The sequence below is a fragment of the Arvicanthis niloticus genome, chromosome 2, assembly GCF_011762505.2.
Source record: "Arvicanthis niloticus isolate mArvNil1 chromosome 2, mArvNil1.pat.X, whole genome shotgun sequence".
In the NCBI taxonomy this organism is placed as follows: Eukaryota; Metazoa; Chordata; class Mammalia; order Rodentia; family Muridae; genus Arvicanthis; species Arvicanthis niloticus.
Genome location: NC_047659.1, coordinates 65,968,238 through 65,985,075, shown reverse-complemented (window position 1 = coordinate 65,985,075; position 16,838 = coordinate 65,968,238). Strand labels below are relative to the sequence as shown.

At 48.0% G+C, this 16,838-nt stretch overlaps 1 protein-coding gene across 2 annotated transcripts in view; it reads left to right on the top strand.

The window, feature by feature from the left end:
* The window catches only part of Cry2 (cryptochrome circadian regulator 2), a 34,117-nt gene that overhangs the window by 14,621 nt on the left and 2,658 nt on the right, over positions 1-16,838 (top strand). For both annotated transcript variants that reach the window (XM_034496095.2, XM_076929297.1), the window contains 6 exons: positions 5,829-5,969; positions 8,179-8,490; positions 8,708-8,859; positions 8,982-9,184; positions 9,433-9,525; positions 10,414-10,555. In XM_034496095.2, the coding sequence (XP_034351986.1) occupies positions 5,829-5,969; positions 8,179-8,490; positions 8,708-8,859; positions 8,982-9,184; positions 9,433-9,525; positions 10,414-10,553 (1,041 nt within the window). In that variant the 3' untranslated portion in view covers positions 10,554-10,555. The remainder of the gene's footprint in view (positions 1-5,828; positions 5,970-8,178; positions 8,491-8,707; positions 8,860-8,981; positions 9,185-9,432; positions 9,526-10,413; positions 10,556-16,838) is intronic.

The window sequence follows — 16,838 nt, the reverse complement described above, 5'->3', positions numbered from 1 at the left end:
AGGGAATGCACAAGATAGGGATGTGCCAAACTATACATTAGTGTGCAGGCACCAGACAAGTGCAGTGTCTGTGTCCTTCCACAGAAACATCAAAAGGAGAAGGAAGAGGTGCCAAAGAGTATATAGTATGTATATATATGCTTAGAAGAAACTTTGATAGGAATACTTTTTAAATGGCTAAGACTAAGCTATGGGACTGATGGACACGCATTTGGGTAGTGGAGGGGACAAGCAAGTGCGTAGAAATCCAAGAATAGTTGTGGAAGAATAACGTTGCTCCAAACACACTTTGCAAAAGCAAAAAAATGTAAACATCTCAGAAATGTAGGAAGTAATTATAAAAAGCTGAGGCTGGAGTCACCAGGGGGAGGGAGAGATTGGTGCGGACTGAGGGCAGACTGGGTGACTAACAAGGTCCTGTTTCCAGAATTTACCTATGTTGACTTTAGAAGAATTTATGAAGCTACACATTTGTGTGAGTCTCTGTGTCTGCGTTTTATTTAAGATAAAAAAAAAAAAAAAATTGGGGCCTGGAGAGATGGCTCACATGTAGGAGTGTTTGTTTCACAAGCAGGAGGACTGAGTTCAGATCCCAGCACCCACATACACAGCTTAATATAGATGGACAATTAGCTTTTGCCAAAAAAGGAAAAAAGGCCAGTTGTGATCTTACACACCTGTAACTCGTTACAGTAAAGGTTGCTCGGGTGGTCTAACCACCGACCTACTCCTCCCCTAAAACCACACGAATGAGCTACAAGTTCTGGGGAGAGGAGTTTGGCTCAAGGGAAAGAGTAAGAAAACAATAAGGAAGACACCCAGCGTCTCCCCTGGCCTCCACACCTGCACACATGTACACACAGAGAAAAAGAAAATAAAATGCTTTATAAAGGTTGAAATGGCAGGATTAGGGGCCAGGGGAGCAAGGAGATGTGCTGGCAGAAGTGCCCAGGCCTGTTTGAGACACTGAAGGTGCGGGGAGAGAAGCAGCACAGAGAACCACCTCTGCCAAGGCTGGAAGCAGCCACAACTTTGAGGAACTGTGGCCAGAGAGGTATGAGCTGTTGTGTGTCTTTCTTAGTCCCCTGAGAAGCCCAGGTACTTTTTTTTTCAGTGTGGACAGTGCACCGGGGGAGGTTATCTTCACAGTCCAGTCTAGATTTCATCTTAGCAGCAGTGGATGGTGGAAAGAACATCAGAGAACATTCGGTGGAACATTGAGGGCATGGTGAAGGAGAAGGGTGATGTCAGTGAGGTGGATAAAGTTGCCTTGTCTGTGAAGAGTCCAGCACAGGAGTGAGCTTAAAGAACAGAGCAAGTTCCACATCCAGGTGGAACCAGCTGGGCTGCAGCTGTGCACAAGAGTGCCTGCCAAAAGATAGGCCAAGGGCAAGGGCAGAGCCAGGGACTGGAACACTGGACGGTTGGAGAAGAGAAGGAACTTACAGAGAACTTAGGACAGTGGTTCTCAACCTTCTCAAGCTGTGACCCTTTAATACAGGTTCTCATGTTGCGTTGACCCCCAACCATAACATTGTTTTCCTTGCTACTCTCTAACTGTAATTTGCTACTGTGATAAATCATAGTATAAATATATGATATGCAGAATATCTGATATGTGAGCCCTGTGAAAGGGTTATTCTGTAGGTTGAGAGCCACTGACCTAGAGTGACTAGCAGGTAGCCAGGTGGAGTACTTGAGTGGTCCAGAGAGACCTGTGAATTAGAGACAGACATGGGGAGTGAGCGGGGAGAGCACCCAGAATCCAGGTGTGCCTGGGGTCAGTACAGTGCCAGCAAAGTCAAAGGCTTAAGCAGATGGCTGGAAAGTGGAGGTGAGAGAGGATGGTGGAGACAGGTTGGCTGTGGAGGAGAGGGCCTGGTGTGAGAGGCCCACTGGCTATCACAAGCCCTTTGTTTTGTTGAGCATTTGTTTGGTTTGAAGAGTAGAAGAAGTGAGATCATTATTTCATATTCTTGGCATGGAACTGGTTAGGGGAGAGTGTTGGGTCACAAAGAAACCTGGGATAACTCATTCAATGCCTGCGGCTCCTCCCAGCACTTTTCACCCCACCCCTCACTCCACCCGGGGGCTGGGCTTCCCTTCCTCCAGCTTCCAATTCTAATATAATCCAGCCATTTCAGCTGTGTTCTCTCCTGGCCTCTTGGTCTTCAGCTTCTCTCTTGGTCCACTGGTCCTCTCTTCTTCTCTTGCTCTCCCCTGCCCTTCTCTCTCCGCCCATGGCCCTGTCCAGAGCATCTGCATGAACTTTCCCTCATATCCACAGTAACATCCTTCTCCACCATACCTTAGAGCAGCTACGTCCTCACATTATTCAGAGAGGAAGAAGGTATGGGAAAGCTCGTCAATGATATTGGGTCCCTGAAAACTGAGGTGTTATCCCAACTGGCTGAGGAAGGGTAAGGTTTTTCATAACCTGCCCTTGCCTGCTTGCCACAGGAAGGAAGGTCACCTGAAGTCAGATAGGGAGGTACTGGAGTAGACAGGAAGGAAAGGTGTCAGGAACAGAGATGGCAGCATGGAGACTGGAGTCTAAAATGAGACTTCCAGGCTCTTTGCAATTTGTCTCTTACCAGGACCCTGACCCCAAGAGAGTCACAGAAGTATTTTGAGCCCAGTTACTCTGTTTGTAGAAGATGATAGCACAATTGATATTCCGAGTACTGTTACAGTCTACTGAGAATGCTCAGAATGCTGTCTCTGAAAAGCAGAGCAGTGAGCCAGCGGCTGTGGAAGAGGAAAACAAGACCAGTAGTGAAAGACAAGAGGCCCCAGAAGTGAGTGGCTCTGTTGGTCTTTGGAAATGGCTTGAGAGTTTCCTTTGTTCCTGGCTGTTCAACAATGATACGAGGATCCTGTGGTGGCATGTCAGGGGCCAGCCTTGACACAGGATCAGAGTTCTTAACTGGAAGCAGGGATATCTGGAAATTGCCTGACAGGCAATTTTTCAAGGCTTAAAATTTCTCTCTTTTCTCTCACTCTCTGCTTTTTCTCTCACTCATTCGCTTGCAGCTTGAGGCTGCACACACTCTACATTCTCCTGTGCACTCTGCTTTCCTCCTGTGCACTTTTCTTTTCTTGAACTCCCACACTCCTACACACCTCTGTGCGTTCCCCCTCACTATCACACACACACACACACACTCTCACACACATCACACATACACCTTACACACACCACATGTACGCTCCTTTCACTCACACACTCTCCATACACACCTCACATTCTCTCTTTGCTCACTCTTCACATGCTCTTCCCATGCTCTTGCCTTTTTCTCATCTTTTATTAGTATTCCAAAAGCAGATAGAAAAAAAAAAAAAGACATTGTATAATCATTGCCAAATCAAATTCAAAAGAATAACCACATCCCACAAAGAATTAAGAATTACAATTGTTCCCCAATGTTTCAAGCTTCCCTATTCCCAGGCCTGTAGCCAAAATAATAATAATTGCAAACTTATCATTATTTAAACTTTAACTTTTAACGTATTATACTTCAGAGCTCAGAGCTCTGAGGTCAGCAACTTAGATTTTCCTGTGAAGCTCTAATGATAAATGACATGGGCAAAGCTGCCAGGCAGTGGCCAGAAAGAATCAAATTAACCCTTAACTCAGTAGTTCCGCTAGCTGTCTACTTCTGTACATGCACACATGACTCTCCTAAGAGTCCCAGTGTTTTGACTTAGTTTTACTAGGATATGATTTTATGTATTCTATACTTGCTTACCCAGGAACCACTCTTAAATGTTATGTAAAACTTATTTCATAACTTCAATAGATTTCTCCTTTCTTGGGGTCCCAGTGTTGCCTCTATTTCATTTTCTAATAATTTCTTCAAACTTTCTTTACAAGTTGTGGGGAGCCGACGGAAGGCGGCTATCACCCTTGCAGCCATCTTGAGCTATATACCCTGATAAGAGACTTCATTACAATAGCCTACAACAGCTGAGCACACTCTGATAACATCAGATACCCAGGATCTTCCCTTGGGTGTGTGACACTTAACTGTGTGATTTAGAGCTGAGGTTTACGGGTGGGACTTAGAGATCAGATTTAGAGACAAGGCCTAAGGGCATGACTTAAAGGCGTGACTTAGAGGCGTGGCTTAGAAGTGAGACATAAAAGGCAAGAGGCAGACAGAAGAGTTGAGCACAACTTGGAACTAGGAATTAGGTTAGAGAGTACAACTTGGGAGTACAGCTTGGAGTAGGAATTAGGCATTGAGGAAGAACAGGTATTAGGCACTTGGCACTTGGAGGAAGAACTTGGAATTAGACATTAGGCACTTAGCACTTGGAAGAAGTAACTTGGAACTTGGAGGCACTAGGGACTAGGAACTCAAGACTAGGGACTTGGAGAGAGGAAGAGAGATTGAAGAATAAACGTGATTGAATCACACTCTGTCTGGTCTCCATTCCTGGTGTCTGTCTTCACTCTCTCTCTTGCTGAACCCCGACCCGCAGACTGGAGCAGCTTGGGGCACTGCAGGCTCTAACAACTTAGCCCCCAAGGCTTTTGGCAGTGTGGGTTCCAACACTGACAGAACGGTCCACAACATTTTGGACCCCAAACGTGGGGTAGAGCAGTTCTCAACATTTCTGGCCCCCAAGCGTGGGGCAGCTCGGGCGCAACATTTTTTGGTGCCAACGTGGGGCAACTTGGGCCGCAACAGCAAGTCAAGCATTAATCTGGAACTACAATTGTGCAGTTTTTGTACTGTTTCCAAGATGAGAACACACAGCATGAACCTGGGCCATTAGGACTCTGCTGTGCTCTGCCCTATGCCTTAATTTTTAATTGTTTAAGAGTCATTACATCAAGGAACATCTAGTTTCACAGAATTCACCAGAGCAGAAGGAGAAAGAAGTAAGAAAGTCAGATATAATAGAATAATTATTATACACCAAGGCCGACTGAAAAACAGTCATTCACAAATGAAATCTATACAGCCGTTGTCCAGGGCTAAGGTTAGGAGAAATGGGAACAACAGTTTTATAAAGAGCTGCCACAGGCTACTGAGATGTCTCCATCCCAGCCTACTGCAGGCAGTCCCTTATTTCAGATGGTGAGTCCCCTGGAGGGATGTGTCTCCGGCTTCTCAGGGTCCCAGACACCATCCTCTTTACAAAGAGCTGCTGCGGGCTTCTGAGATATCTCCATCCTGGCCCACTGCAGGCAGTCCTTGTCATTGTATGTTGTCCCCAGCAGTGGCAGCCTCAGGCTTCTGGTGACTGAGCTAGGAATACTGTTTTCTGTAAAGCATATGCCTTCTATGTTATTACAGAGTTTGTTTCATGTTCTCAGTGTTCTTTCCTACACCAGTTACTCCACAGAGTTGGGGAATGTTCTTATTTAATAGCTAAGTAGATGAAGAGCTAAATAAATCATTCTCGGGAGCTGGAGAGATGGCTCAGTGGTTAAGATCACTGCTCTTCCAGAGGTCCTGAATTCAATTCCCAGCAACCACATGGTGGCTCACAGCCATCTGAAATGGGTGTAATTCAATGCACTCTTCTGGTGTGTCTGAAGACAACGACAGTGTATTCACATACATAAAATAAATAAATCTTAAAAAAAAAAAAAAAAAGTCATTCTCAGTCATCCCACAGACTGAACATTGAAGTCAGGACAATAACTTGGCCATCTCTTTCCTAGAGTCCCCAGGCAAGAGACTGGGATGCACATGGGTCTGCAGGCCTGGCTCTAGGGACTTTCTTTAGTTTTGTTTTGTTTAGTTTTGTGACCCTAGATGAAGAATCCTCATCTTGTAACACCAGGCCGACCTTCTGTTACCTCTCTTCTGCAGGCCTGGGTTGCCAACTATGAGAGACCTCGGATGAATGCCAATTCTTTGCTGGCCAGCCCCACAGGCCTCAGCCCCTACCTGCGCTTTGGATGCCTCTCCTGTCGCCTCTTCTACTACCGCCTGTGGGACTTGTACAAGAAGGTGAGGTGGGGAGAGCACAGCACTCGTTACCAGTCATCCCAGAAAAGGTCCCTTCTCTTTGGCTTTGGGGCTGGTCTGTGAGAATTTTGGATACACTTAGTTCAGAGAAGCCAGAGATGGTAGGTTTCCTAGAGGTGACAGCTGGGCACAACTGAGTCACTGGTGTGAATGAACCCAGATTCTCCTGTGGTTCTGGGAACTTTAGAGCTGGTGTATTCACTAGCAGCTGATAAGTAAAGGCTTGGGACCTGGGTTGGGAAGTGAGTGTTGAGGCCAGAGGCAGCCCTAAGCAAAGGCACAGCTGCCCTCACTGGAGCACAAGTCCAGGGCTGGCCCGGACCGGCTGCATACAGGACTGCATGTGCAGCCTGCAGGCTGTGCTAGAACATTCCATGTGGATGCTCCCTAGGTCATCCTGTGCCTTGGATTTTTAGTATTGTTTTCCCAGCCCAGCCAGTATCAGCTTCATGGAACGGGGCAGCTTTAGAGGTTTGCTGGATAGGTCATCAGGGAAGGGAAGACCATTGTTGTGTAGCGTCCGACCAAATCTGTTCATGTCTCATGCTGTTGTTTATACATTATTTATTATAACCAAAATCCAAACTTAGTACTTTGTAATTTTTTTAATACAGTATATTCTGATTGCAGCTCCCCATGCCCCAACTCCTAGATTCTCCCTGCTTTCTACCCATTCAAGTCCACAGCCTTTCTTTCTCTGCCTGGAATACAAACAGACATCTGCCAAAAAAAAAAAAAAAAAAAAAAAAAAAGGAATGAAGAAGAAAAAAAACCTGAATTGAACAAAACTAATGAACAGGAGGAAAAAGAGCCAAAGAAAAAGCCCGAGAAACACATAAAAGCACAGACACATATATTCATACACATGGAAGTCCCATAAAAACATAAAACCAAGACCATATTGTATAAGCAAAAGACCTGCATGTTGCAAGGTTTAAATGAAAGAAGGAAGGAAGGAAGGAAAGGAGGGAGGGCGGGCACAGCCAAAGTATTGTGAGCTCCCCCCACCCCCGCACCCCACTCCCCATCCTCCTAAAGCCACCATTGAGTTTACCTGTGTTGACATCTACTGCTGCCCTTAAGTGCAGTTTGTATTCCCTTTGTCAGCAGTTGTCATTGGAGGTAGCTTCTGGGTTAGGGATGGGGGCTGTGTCCACTTCCTCCCATCTGGGACCTCATCTGACTTAGACCTGTGCAGGCCCTGTGCATGCAGCCACAGTCCCGTGAGCTCACAGTGCTTCGGTCCTGCTGTGTCTGGAAGGCCTTGTTTCCGTGCTGTCCACCCTCTCTGGCTCTTACAGTCTTTTCATCTCCTCTTCCAAAGAGTTCTTTGAGCAGAGGGTAGAGATTTGATGGAGACATTTCTATTCAGACCTGAGTATTCTGAAGTGTCTCACTCTCTGCACTTTGTCCAGTTGGGGTCCCTGTATTAGTTCCGGTCTACCACAGAAGGAAGCTTCTCTGATGATGGCTGAGCAAGGCACTCCGCATATAGCAGTATGTGATTAGGAGCCATTTTATGGCTGTATCCCTTTAGCAGAACAGTAGTGTTTGGTTTGCCTATAGGTTTGTGGCCCCCTGGGCAAGTGTCAGGGATGGCCCCATCTCATGGAGTTGGTCTTTATTCAATCACATAGTGGCTGGTCACTCCCACAGCGTGTGTGTCACTGTTGTACCAGTGTGTCTCAGGCAGGTCACCAATGTAGATAAGAGGGTTTGCAACTCGGTTGGTGTTTACCTTTCTCCCTGGTAGCATGCAGAGTACGTTCCAGTACTGTGAACACTAGTTAGTAGTGGCGAAGGCTCTCCATAGACACCAGCTCAACTTCTCTGGACTCAGTGAGTTATTTAGCTGTTCAGATTTCATATTTTAAATTGCCGATGATGTAAAATCCCTTTAGCTTTCTAGAAGGTAGAGCCACAGAATTGAGAGTTTGGTTCTTGAGTTTGGTTCCCATGGCAACGTTCCACAGCATCATTCCCCCACCCTCCCTCTGAAGCCATTCCTGGTACCCAGGGCAGGGCTGCATGTTTTACACTGTGAATCTTATAAGTCTGCTCTGCACACCTCAGGGATTTAGAGCCATGGCACTTGGGAGACACTCCAGGTTGTTCTGTGCAGGAGACCCCAGCATCACAGTGCTAAGAACCAGGGAGGCACTCATCTCTGTGTACTCTGCCCACCCCTTAGGTGAAGAGGAACAGCACACCCCCCCTCTCCTTATTTGGACAACTCCTGTGGCGAGAATTCTTCTACACAGCAGCCACCAACAACCCCAGGTTTGACCGAATGGAGGGGAACCCCATCTGCATCCAGATCCCCTGGGACCGCAACCCCGAAGCCCTGGCCAAGTGGGCCGAGGGCAAGACAGGCTTCCCTTGGATTGACGCCATCATGACCCAACTGAGGCAGGAGGGCTGGATCCACCACCTGGCCCGGCACGCCGTGGCCTGCTTCCTCACCCGCGGGGACCTCTGGGTCAGCTGGGAGAGCGGGGTCCGGGTGAGTGCAAGCTGGCCTGTACCTTGTGACCAGGCCTAGCCAAGGGCAACTCCTTGTAGGCTGGGGCTGGGGTGGGATCCCTGGGTCCAGGAGATCCCTTCTGCATCCTCTGAGCCCTCAACAGAAGGGCTTTGGCTCCCTGAGGGTATTACAGTATTACAGATTTGGAAAGAACCAGAGCGTCAGGTCTCCAAAGAGGCTGGTTTTCCCCATCTAGGTATTTGACGAACTGCTCCTGGATGCAGATTTCAGTGTGAACGCAGGCAGCTGGATGTGGCTGTCCTGCAGTGCTTTCTTCCAACAGTTCTTCCACTGCTATTGCCCTGTGGGCTTCGGCCGACGCACGGATCCTAGTGGGGACTACATCCGGTAAGGACACACACCAGACTCTTTGGCTCTGAACCACTGTAGCCCCCTCCTAGACTGGGGTACTGTAGGCCCTTTAAAGAAGAGTCACAGTGTGCTGATACGTCGCCTGGTGTGTGTTTCAGGCGATACCTGCCCAAATTGAAAGGCTTCCCCTCTCGATACATCTATGAGCCCTGGAATGCCCCCGAGTCGGTTCAGAAGGCCGCCAAGTGCATCATTGGTGTGGACTACCCACGGCCCATCGTCAATCATGCAGAGACTAGTCGGCTCAACATTGAGCGGATGAAGCAGATCTACCAACAGCTGTCAAGATACCGGGGACTCTGTAAGGATCCCCTGCCCGCTGACATCTCATGTACCAGGGGAGGACTTAACCTGAAAGCTTTTTCAGGTGTTTGCTGGCCGTGAAAGACACTGCAGGCTGGGCCAGATTGGGCTGCTGAAGCAGCTGTGGGGTGGTGGAAAAGGTTGAGGCTGTGTCAGGGTCTTGCCCTCCTGGCTCCTTTGTTTCTCATGATCTGCAGCCCTCTTAATCTTGTGTGCATTCTGACTACCCTTTACTTAATCCCCCAGGTCTGCTGGCATCTGTCCCTTCCTGTGTGGAAGACCTCAGTCACCCTGTGGCAGAGCCTGGTTCTAGCCAGGCTGGGAGCATCAGCAACACAGGTGATCAGTCAGTTACACTGGCCTCTGGCCTCCCTGGCCTTCTGTGGCCTGTGCCACCACCACATTAGTCATCAGGGCTGAAGCCAAAGTGAACATGTGGCTGAAGGTTGTATCCCACCTACGCACGGCACGCTGTAAGACAATCAAATAAGAGCATCCATTAAGGATTTTGGAGGGAAGTAGCACTGAGTGGCTTGATGTGGGCCTAGGGATAGGGCTTCTTTAGGGTCACTTTAAATAGCAGCAGCCCAAGGGCACCTCTTTAAGCACTGTTTAGCATAATCTTGATAAGAACCAGGAAAGGAAATAGCAAGAAAGGTCCCAAAGCCAGCACAAGCAGAGCCCACTCCAGGAGCAAAAGGATCTAGAGTCAGCTAGGAGGGGAGCAGAGCAGCCCTGGCACAAGCCATCCTGCCTTCCTGCTGAAGGAAGTCAGCAGGGCAAGACAAGGTCCCACCGAGGTTTTAAAACCTCTCTGCCTGCCACATAAACAGTAGACAATGGGGAGATGAGGAACCAGGTGGCTCAGGCATCTAGGCAGGAGAAGCAGCAGGAAAGAGCAGGGGTGCTGGTCAGGTTCAGGGTGCTCCACAGCGTGAGAGTGGCCGGAATCCTGGGATTTTCCTGGGACTGCAAAGGGAAACCTCACCTTCAGAGCAAGTACTGCAGATATGCCAGATCAGTCTCTGGCCTGGAGCCAGGGATCTGAACACCAGAAGTTGGCTCTGCTGCCAGCAAGCCAGGCCATGCCCTCCTCATACAGTTCCAAGTGAGGTCACCACTGAAAAGGAGGCCAGGGCAGGGCTCCCTGTCCCCAAAGAGCAATCATTGCATATCATGAGACCATTATGGTATGTAACTATGATTCTTTTCTTTGCCTCTCCACAGGCCCCAGACCAGTATCCAGTGGCCCAGCCTCCCCCAAACGCAAGCTGGAAGCAGCTGAGGAACCTCCTGGTGAAGAACTAAGCAAGCGGGCTAGAGTGACAGAGATGCCTGCACAAGAGCCACCAAGCAAGGACTCCTGAGAGTGAGTCCTCGCAGAGGGAGGTGGGCTGTGGTACAAAAGCTGTTGCTTGCCAGCTGACGGTTCAAACAGCAAACCAGATTAAAATCGGATCAGGGTAGGATTTCAGCTCAAAATCCCACCATTCTGGCTTTCATACCTTCTAAACCAGCAGTTCTCAACCTGTAATACTACAACTCTTAAATGCAGTTTCTCACACTGTGGTGACCCCCAGCCACAGAATTAATTTCATTACTACTTCAGAACTGTAATTTGCTACTGTTAAGAATCATCATGTAAATATCTTAACCCCCAAAGGGGTCATGGCCCACAGATTGAGAACCAGTGCTCTAAACCTTTACAGAGGAAGGGGTGGTGGTGGCCATTTATTTGTTTGAGACAGAGCCTCACTGGATAGTTGAGGACAATTTTGGACTTGTAGCAATTCTCCTGCCTCATCCTCCTGAGTGCTGGAATTTCAGATGTGAGCCACCATGTCAGGTTTACCTTCTAAAACTTTAAAGGAAAAAAATTCTTTTTTAAGGAAGAAGGGTTTATTTTGGAAGAAATTAATTTAGAAGTTGAAACCCTTTGATTTCTGGCGAGGGTGAAAAGGGAGGAGGAGTTTAGTTTTGTTCTGTTTGTGTACTTGACCTTTCTGGCTCCTAAGATGAGCAGAATCTGAGAACCACATGCGAAGCTCTGAAGCGGCGGGTGGGAGGCTGTGTTCTGTTGGCAGGCCAAACGAGGGCGACACTAAGCTCCAGATGAGATGGAAGGAAAGGGCTCAGGCCAGCCCCAGAAGGACCAGAGGGCCCGTGGTCTCTGCCTCTGCTCACAGGGCCTCTTCCCTTCTCACCGGGGCTCTGGCTTTGCACATGCCAGTCAGTGCTCCTCTTTTCTGCAAGAGGAGAAAATCTCTGAATCGTTAGAAAAGGAAAGAGACAGAGGGGGAGAGTCAGTCTTCCTCCTTCCCTAAGCAGGAAGGCTTTTAGGCCAGTACTGAAGAAGTGTGCATTGCCATCCTCTCAGTCAAGCTTGTGATCGGAGAGTGCTTTTCATCATGGAGCTGCTTGCTTCTTTTTCTGGTCCTGATGCTCAGGGCCTCAGTGGTGCTTCTGCAGTGCTTGGTGCTGTGTCCTCTAGACATTGCCAGTGGGGGGACAAGGTTGTGCTGCCTTGTCCCTGGAAGAGCCACCACCATAGATGCCATGTTCTCTGGTGCTAAGCACAGAGCGTGAAGGCTAAAGCACTTGTTAAACTCCCTGATTTTGAGGCAAGATTAACAAACAGAAAGATAAGGTGTAAGAGTCAAGGTTACTCAGTAAGCTGCTGGCATAATACAGCGTGGGCTTGTTACATGCAGATGTCTAGGGAAAGTGATGCATAAAGCATGCCACATCCATGGTGACCTAGGAAAGGAAGACTCAGCCTACAGTTACTTGAAAACTACACAGACTCTCTCTCGGCTTATTAAGATGGGCTGTGTGGTGAAGGAGCATGAAGCTGAACTTTACAACACGGAACTCGATCAACAAGGGTAAAGAATATTTTAAAAAACAGCAAAACCAATTCAGAGTTTACATGATCTTGTATAAATTACATAATCTCTAGGAGGGTAGTTCTTCCTGAACATCAGGTCGTTGTTCCCAAGATTAAGAGCAGATGCCAGTCAAGAGATGTGGGAATTCTGGTATAGGTTGAGCATCCCTAAGTCCAGGCTCATCTCAAATGCTCTGAAATCTATGCAGATATCCTTAAATTCAGAAAACCCTGGCCTTGAAAATACCTCTGGGGCCGGGCGGTGGTGGCGCACACCTTTAATCCCAGCACTTGGGAGGCAGAGGCAGGCGGATTTCTGAGTTCGAGGCCAGCCTGGTCTACAGAGTGAGTTCCAGGACAGCCAGGACTACACAGAGAAACCCTGTCTCGAAAAACCAAAAAAAAAAAAAAAAAAAAAAAAGAGAATACCTCTGGATATAATGGACATTCAGCCTGTGATCCCAAGCCCCACTGGTTGGCTAAGACAGATAGAGATATTTTTCTTACCTCCAGGAAACTTAAAGATGAGGCTTGTGGGTTTTGATTTGGTGGGCCCAAGATGGCTGCTGCAACTGGGCATCAGTGCCTCTTCAAGGTGGGTCAGGACAGCAGGGACAGCTGTGCTCCCTTACTCACTTAATGTTCCCAACTCACATGACAGGTCCTAGGCTTGGAGTATGTTGTGAACTACACTGGCAGTCCCTGCCCCACCCCTACTTTGGGCAAAACTAGTAGGAGGAGACAGAGTGTCAGCAGAGGTATATTAATTTCAAGAGGCCATAAGTGTTATATATATATGCAGCTGCATAGAAGAGAAAGGCTGGGATGAAGAGGGTTTGCTGACTCAGGGGCTGTCCTTTAAGAACCATTGGCTTGGCCAGGTGATAGCACACACCTTTAATCCCAGCACTTGGGAGGCAGCAGCAGATGGATCTCATAAGTTTGAGGATAATCTTGTCTAGGGAGCAAGTTCCAGGACAGCAAAGGCTACACAGAGAAACTGTCTCAAGAAACGAAACCAAACAAACAAAAAAAGAGTCACTGGCTTGGACTGTTGTCTGGGACAGACTCATGGCCTGGGTATGGTTAACTAGGAAGTATAGATCATGATAGACACCAGCAGTGTGTGGCCTCACAGCCTGGGCCTAGCTCTGAAGGACTGGAGCATGGTGTTCCTGCTGGAGTGGTTACTACTGCGGCTATTGTCTATTCAGTCTGACGCTCCTAGAATACTGTTAGACCAGGCAGTGAGGGCCCCTTGAGGGAGTTCCTGGGAGAGAAGCTGCTTGTGGAATAGGTTGGTCAAACCAGCATTTGGAGGAGACTGAGCACTAGATGGGGCCCTACAGAGAGTCAGGTGGTCAAGAGCCACTTAGAGGACTGATGCTGACATCAAGAAACATTAACCAGGTAGAGGAGTGCAATTCCTGTGTCTGGGTGCCCATGTGTCATCTACTGAGGGCCCAGGGGCTGTTTTTTACAGCTTATGCCCTACGTCTTCATTAGGTAGTTAAGCCAGGGAATGCTCTTGAAGATAGAGAGAGGAACCAGGAGGCCAGATGATGTGACAGGAGCAGAGCTCTTTCCAAGACAGACAGTGGGAGTGTCATGTTTCTGGAAACCCCAAGAGAAAAGAATACAGTGCCCCCTGTGTGCAGGCGAGGGCATCTGGGCCTTGGGGTCCACATCTGTTGCATTAGGCTTCCTAGAGGAACAGGCCCTACAAAACGGTCATGTTTACAAAAGAATGTATTAGATTGTCTTACTCACCAGTGGCCATCTGCACATTGGAGCGGTTAAAAACCCAGGAACTGAACATTCTGCAAGGCTGGTGCTAAAGGACAAAGGGATTCCTGGAGCACCTCTGATCTTCAAATGCATTGGTCAGAGAAGCTGGGTTCTGATGTCAGTGAAGAATGGCAGCAGCAGCAGAGTAGATGCACTTAGCATCAGGTCGTGCAGACAGACAGAAGCAGTCCCACTCTTTTCTTGGAACTCCATATCTGGGCTTCTGCTAGAAGGCACTGCCCTGGAGAGACTCCTGTCCTCAGTTGGTCTTTCTAGGGCATGTCCTCACAAACCTACTCAGAGACAAGGTCCTTGGTTGCTCCCAAATCCAATCAAGATGACAACCAAGATTAACCCTCACATCTGTGAAACACTTTGTCACCTGCCCTACTGCTGGGACACACACACACACCGGGATGTCAAGGAGAAAGTCAAAACTCTTGTTTGAAAAGTCTGAGGGAAGCACACAGGCAGAGGCAGGCTCAAAGAGGCCTTGAATGTGCTGCAGAGTGACATTGATCACATGACTGCTGGACCACAGAGAGGAGGCTGTGGGTCCAGTCAGAGTTGTGTGGGTGGGAAAACATGCCCCCTTCTGCCCATCCTCTGTCCATTTTAGTGATGTGACTTGGGCTTGAGGCCAGGGTCTGAGTAATCATCCCCTAGCTCAGCCTCTTCACTCTGCTCTGCAGCATTGTGGTCCTGCTTTCTCACGAGCAGTCATTACAATTGAAATCAGTACTCCAGAAAGCACCTCTACATTCATGCTTGCTTTAAACCCATGCCACCCGAATGTTCTACATTTAGTTTTTACAATGTTCACTAAACTGAAAAGAGAAAACAGTGAGCTTCCAAATAGCAATCTCGTCAGCTGGTGCCCGTAACCCCCAGAGCTGCTGACACAGGTTCCATCAGCATCCGGTTATGCACTGGCTCCTCTCATTGGTCCAGTGATCTTAGTACAGGGCAGTGCTTTTTGCTTCGTTTCCCTGCCTAGCACTGCACAGCAGTCTTTCAGGAGAAGCCTCTCCATGCACAGAGAGCCATGGTCAAGGATCCCCTCCCCTCTCTGGTCCCTGCTGTTAGTGCTGAGGTTTTCCTGACTAGACCGTGACTTTCAGAATCCCCATTGTTCCTCTGACACTTGTTCAACTGGTACATGACAGGTGTGTTGCTGACAACCTATCTGGTGTGGAGATGGAGGCAGCCCAGCCCTCCCAGAGAGCTGCATTCTGGGCCCGTGCTCCTGGCTGCAGAATATCCAGGTGTATCTCAGCTGAGTCTCAGCTCCTGATTTGGAGCCATAAGAAAGGCTGCTGAGTGCTTTCCATAAATGATCAATGTTGACGGAGATATATTTAAATTGATCTCAGAAACACAGTGCGTGTACATGTGTTTGTGTTAGAACAGCACATGATAAGTTAGGCATAGGGATGCATGCTTGGAATCCCAGCACTAGGGAAACTAAGGAAAGAGGGTCAGGAGGTCAAGGTCATCCTTAGTTACAGAGCAAATTCAAGGACAACCTAGGTTATATGAGATCCTGTCTATGAAGAGAAGAAAAAAAGGGGCAAATATTTTTTCACAATCATATATGTCATTATGTACAATTTTATGTGTCAGTTAAAATGAATTTAAATTTTAAAAAGATATATATATCTAAGGGAAAGGTATGGCTAGACACTGCAGTGCCTTTTCAAGGGAAGATGGCTGAAATGATACTTGGTTCAATGAACAAGGTCCTGGGAACTGCCCACATGTCCAGTTCTCTGTGTGTTCTGTCTGTCCAGCTTCTAAAATCTAAAGAGTACCCCACTCCCTGTGCAGTTGGCTTTAGCTTTAGCATGAGACCTTAAAAGGATTGTGTAAACTCTGAACACCTGTAGTCCTAGCACCTGAGAGGTGGAACAGGAGGAGCAAGAGTCAGAGGCTGCCTCAACTGCGTAAGATAACACCGTAAGTAGGATGGACTGTGCTAGAAGGCTAGAGGGTCTGGCTTTTGTTTTGTTTTTTCAAGACAGGGTTTTTCTGTGTAGCCTTGGCTGTCCTAAAACTCACTCTGCAGATCAGGCTATCCCTAAGGTCAGAGATCGCCTGCCTCTGTCTCTCGAGTGCTGGGATTGAAGGCGTGACCACCGCTGCCCGGCCATTGTGGCTGACTTTTAAGAGTGTCTTCCCATTTCTAACTCTTCCTCTTTATTTTGTTTAAATTTCTATCTATGCCACTATGTTGACTTTCTTCCTTTTCCATCTTGTAAAAGTCTTGGTGAGGAGTAATATAAAGATTCCTAACTGGTTAGAAAAAACAGCAGGGGCCGGGGAGACGCTCAGACGGCTCTGGCTGCTCTTGCAAAGGTCCCAAGGTTTGATTCCCAGCACCCAGTGGCATCCCAAAACCATCTGTGACTCCAGTTCCAGGGAATCCTGTCTGGTTTCTGTACACTCATGTGGTGCATAGACTTGCATGCAGGTAAAACATACACATAAAATTAATTTTTTAAGCCCACAGGCTTTTGAATCTTGAAGGCCTGAGAATTCCTGTCTCGCCCCTTTGTATGGACACTTGTGTCGGTTCAGTTTCTCATTTATGAAAATGGAGGAATAGAAGGCTGTCTGGGCCTGTGAAGGGTCTGTGAGGACCACCATAGCAAAGCACCCCAGAAGCAAATCCTTGGTTCTAGTGTCTGGAGTCCAAGGTCATGATCTCTGTGGTTGCAAAGGTTTTTCCCTCTGTTCTGTCCAGGCCAAAGTTCTTTATCCATTTTGGATTTGAGGTCAGCCCAGTCATCTCATCTTTACCTAGAGAGTCACACCCTGAGGTACTGGGAGTCAAGAGCTGAGCCACAGAAGCAAAGACATTAGCTGTGGACACGGGAGCATGCCTACCCTGCAGCCACTCCATCAGCCTGATGTTACAGGCTTGCCCTTTTTCTGGGATCTGATGAGGCCACATCTCGCTCTGCCCCAGATCTCAGAT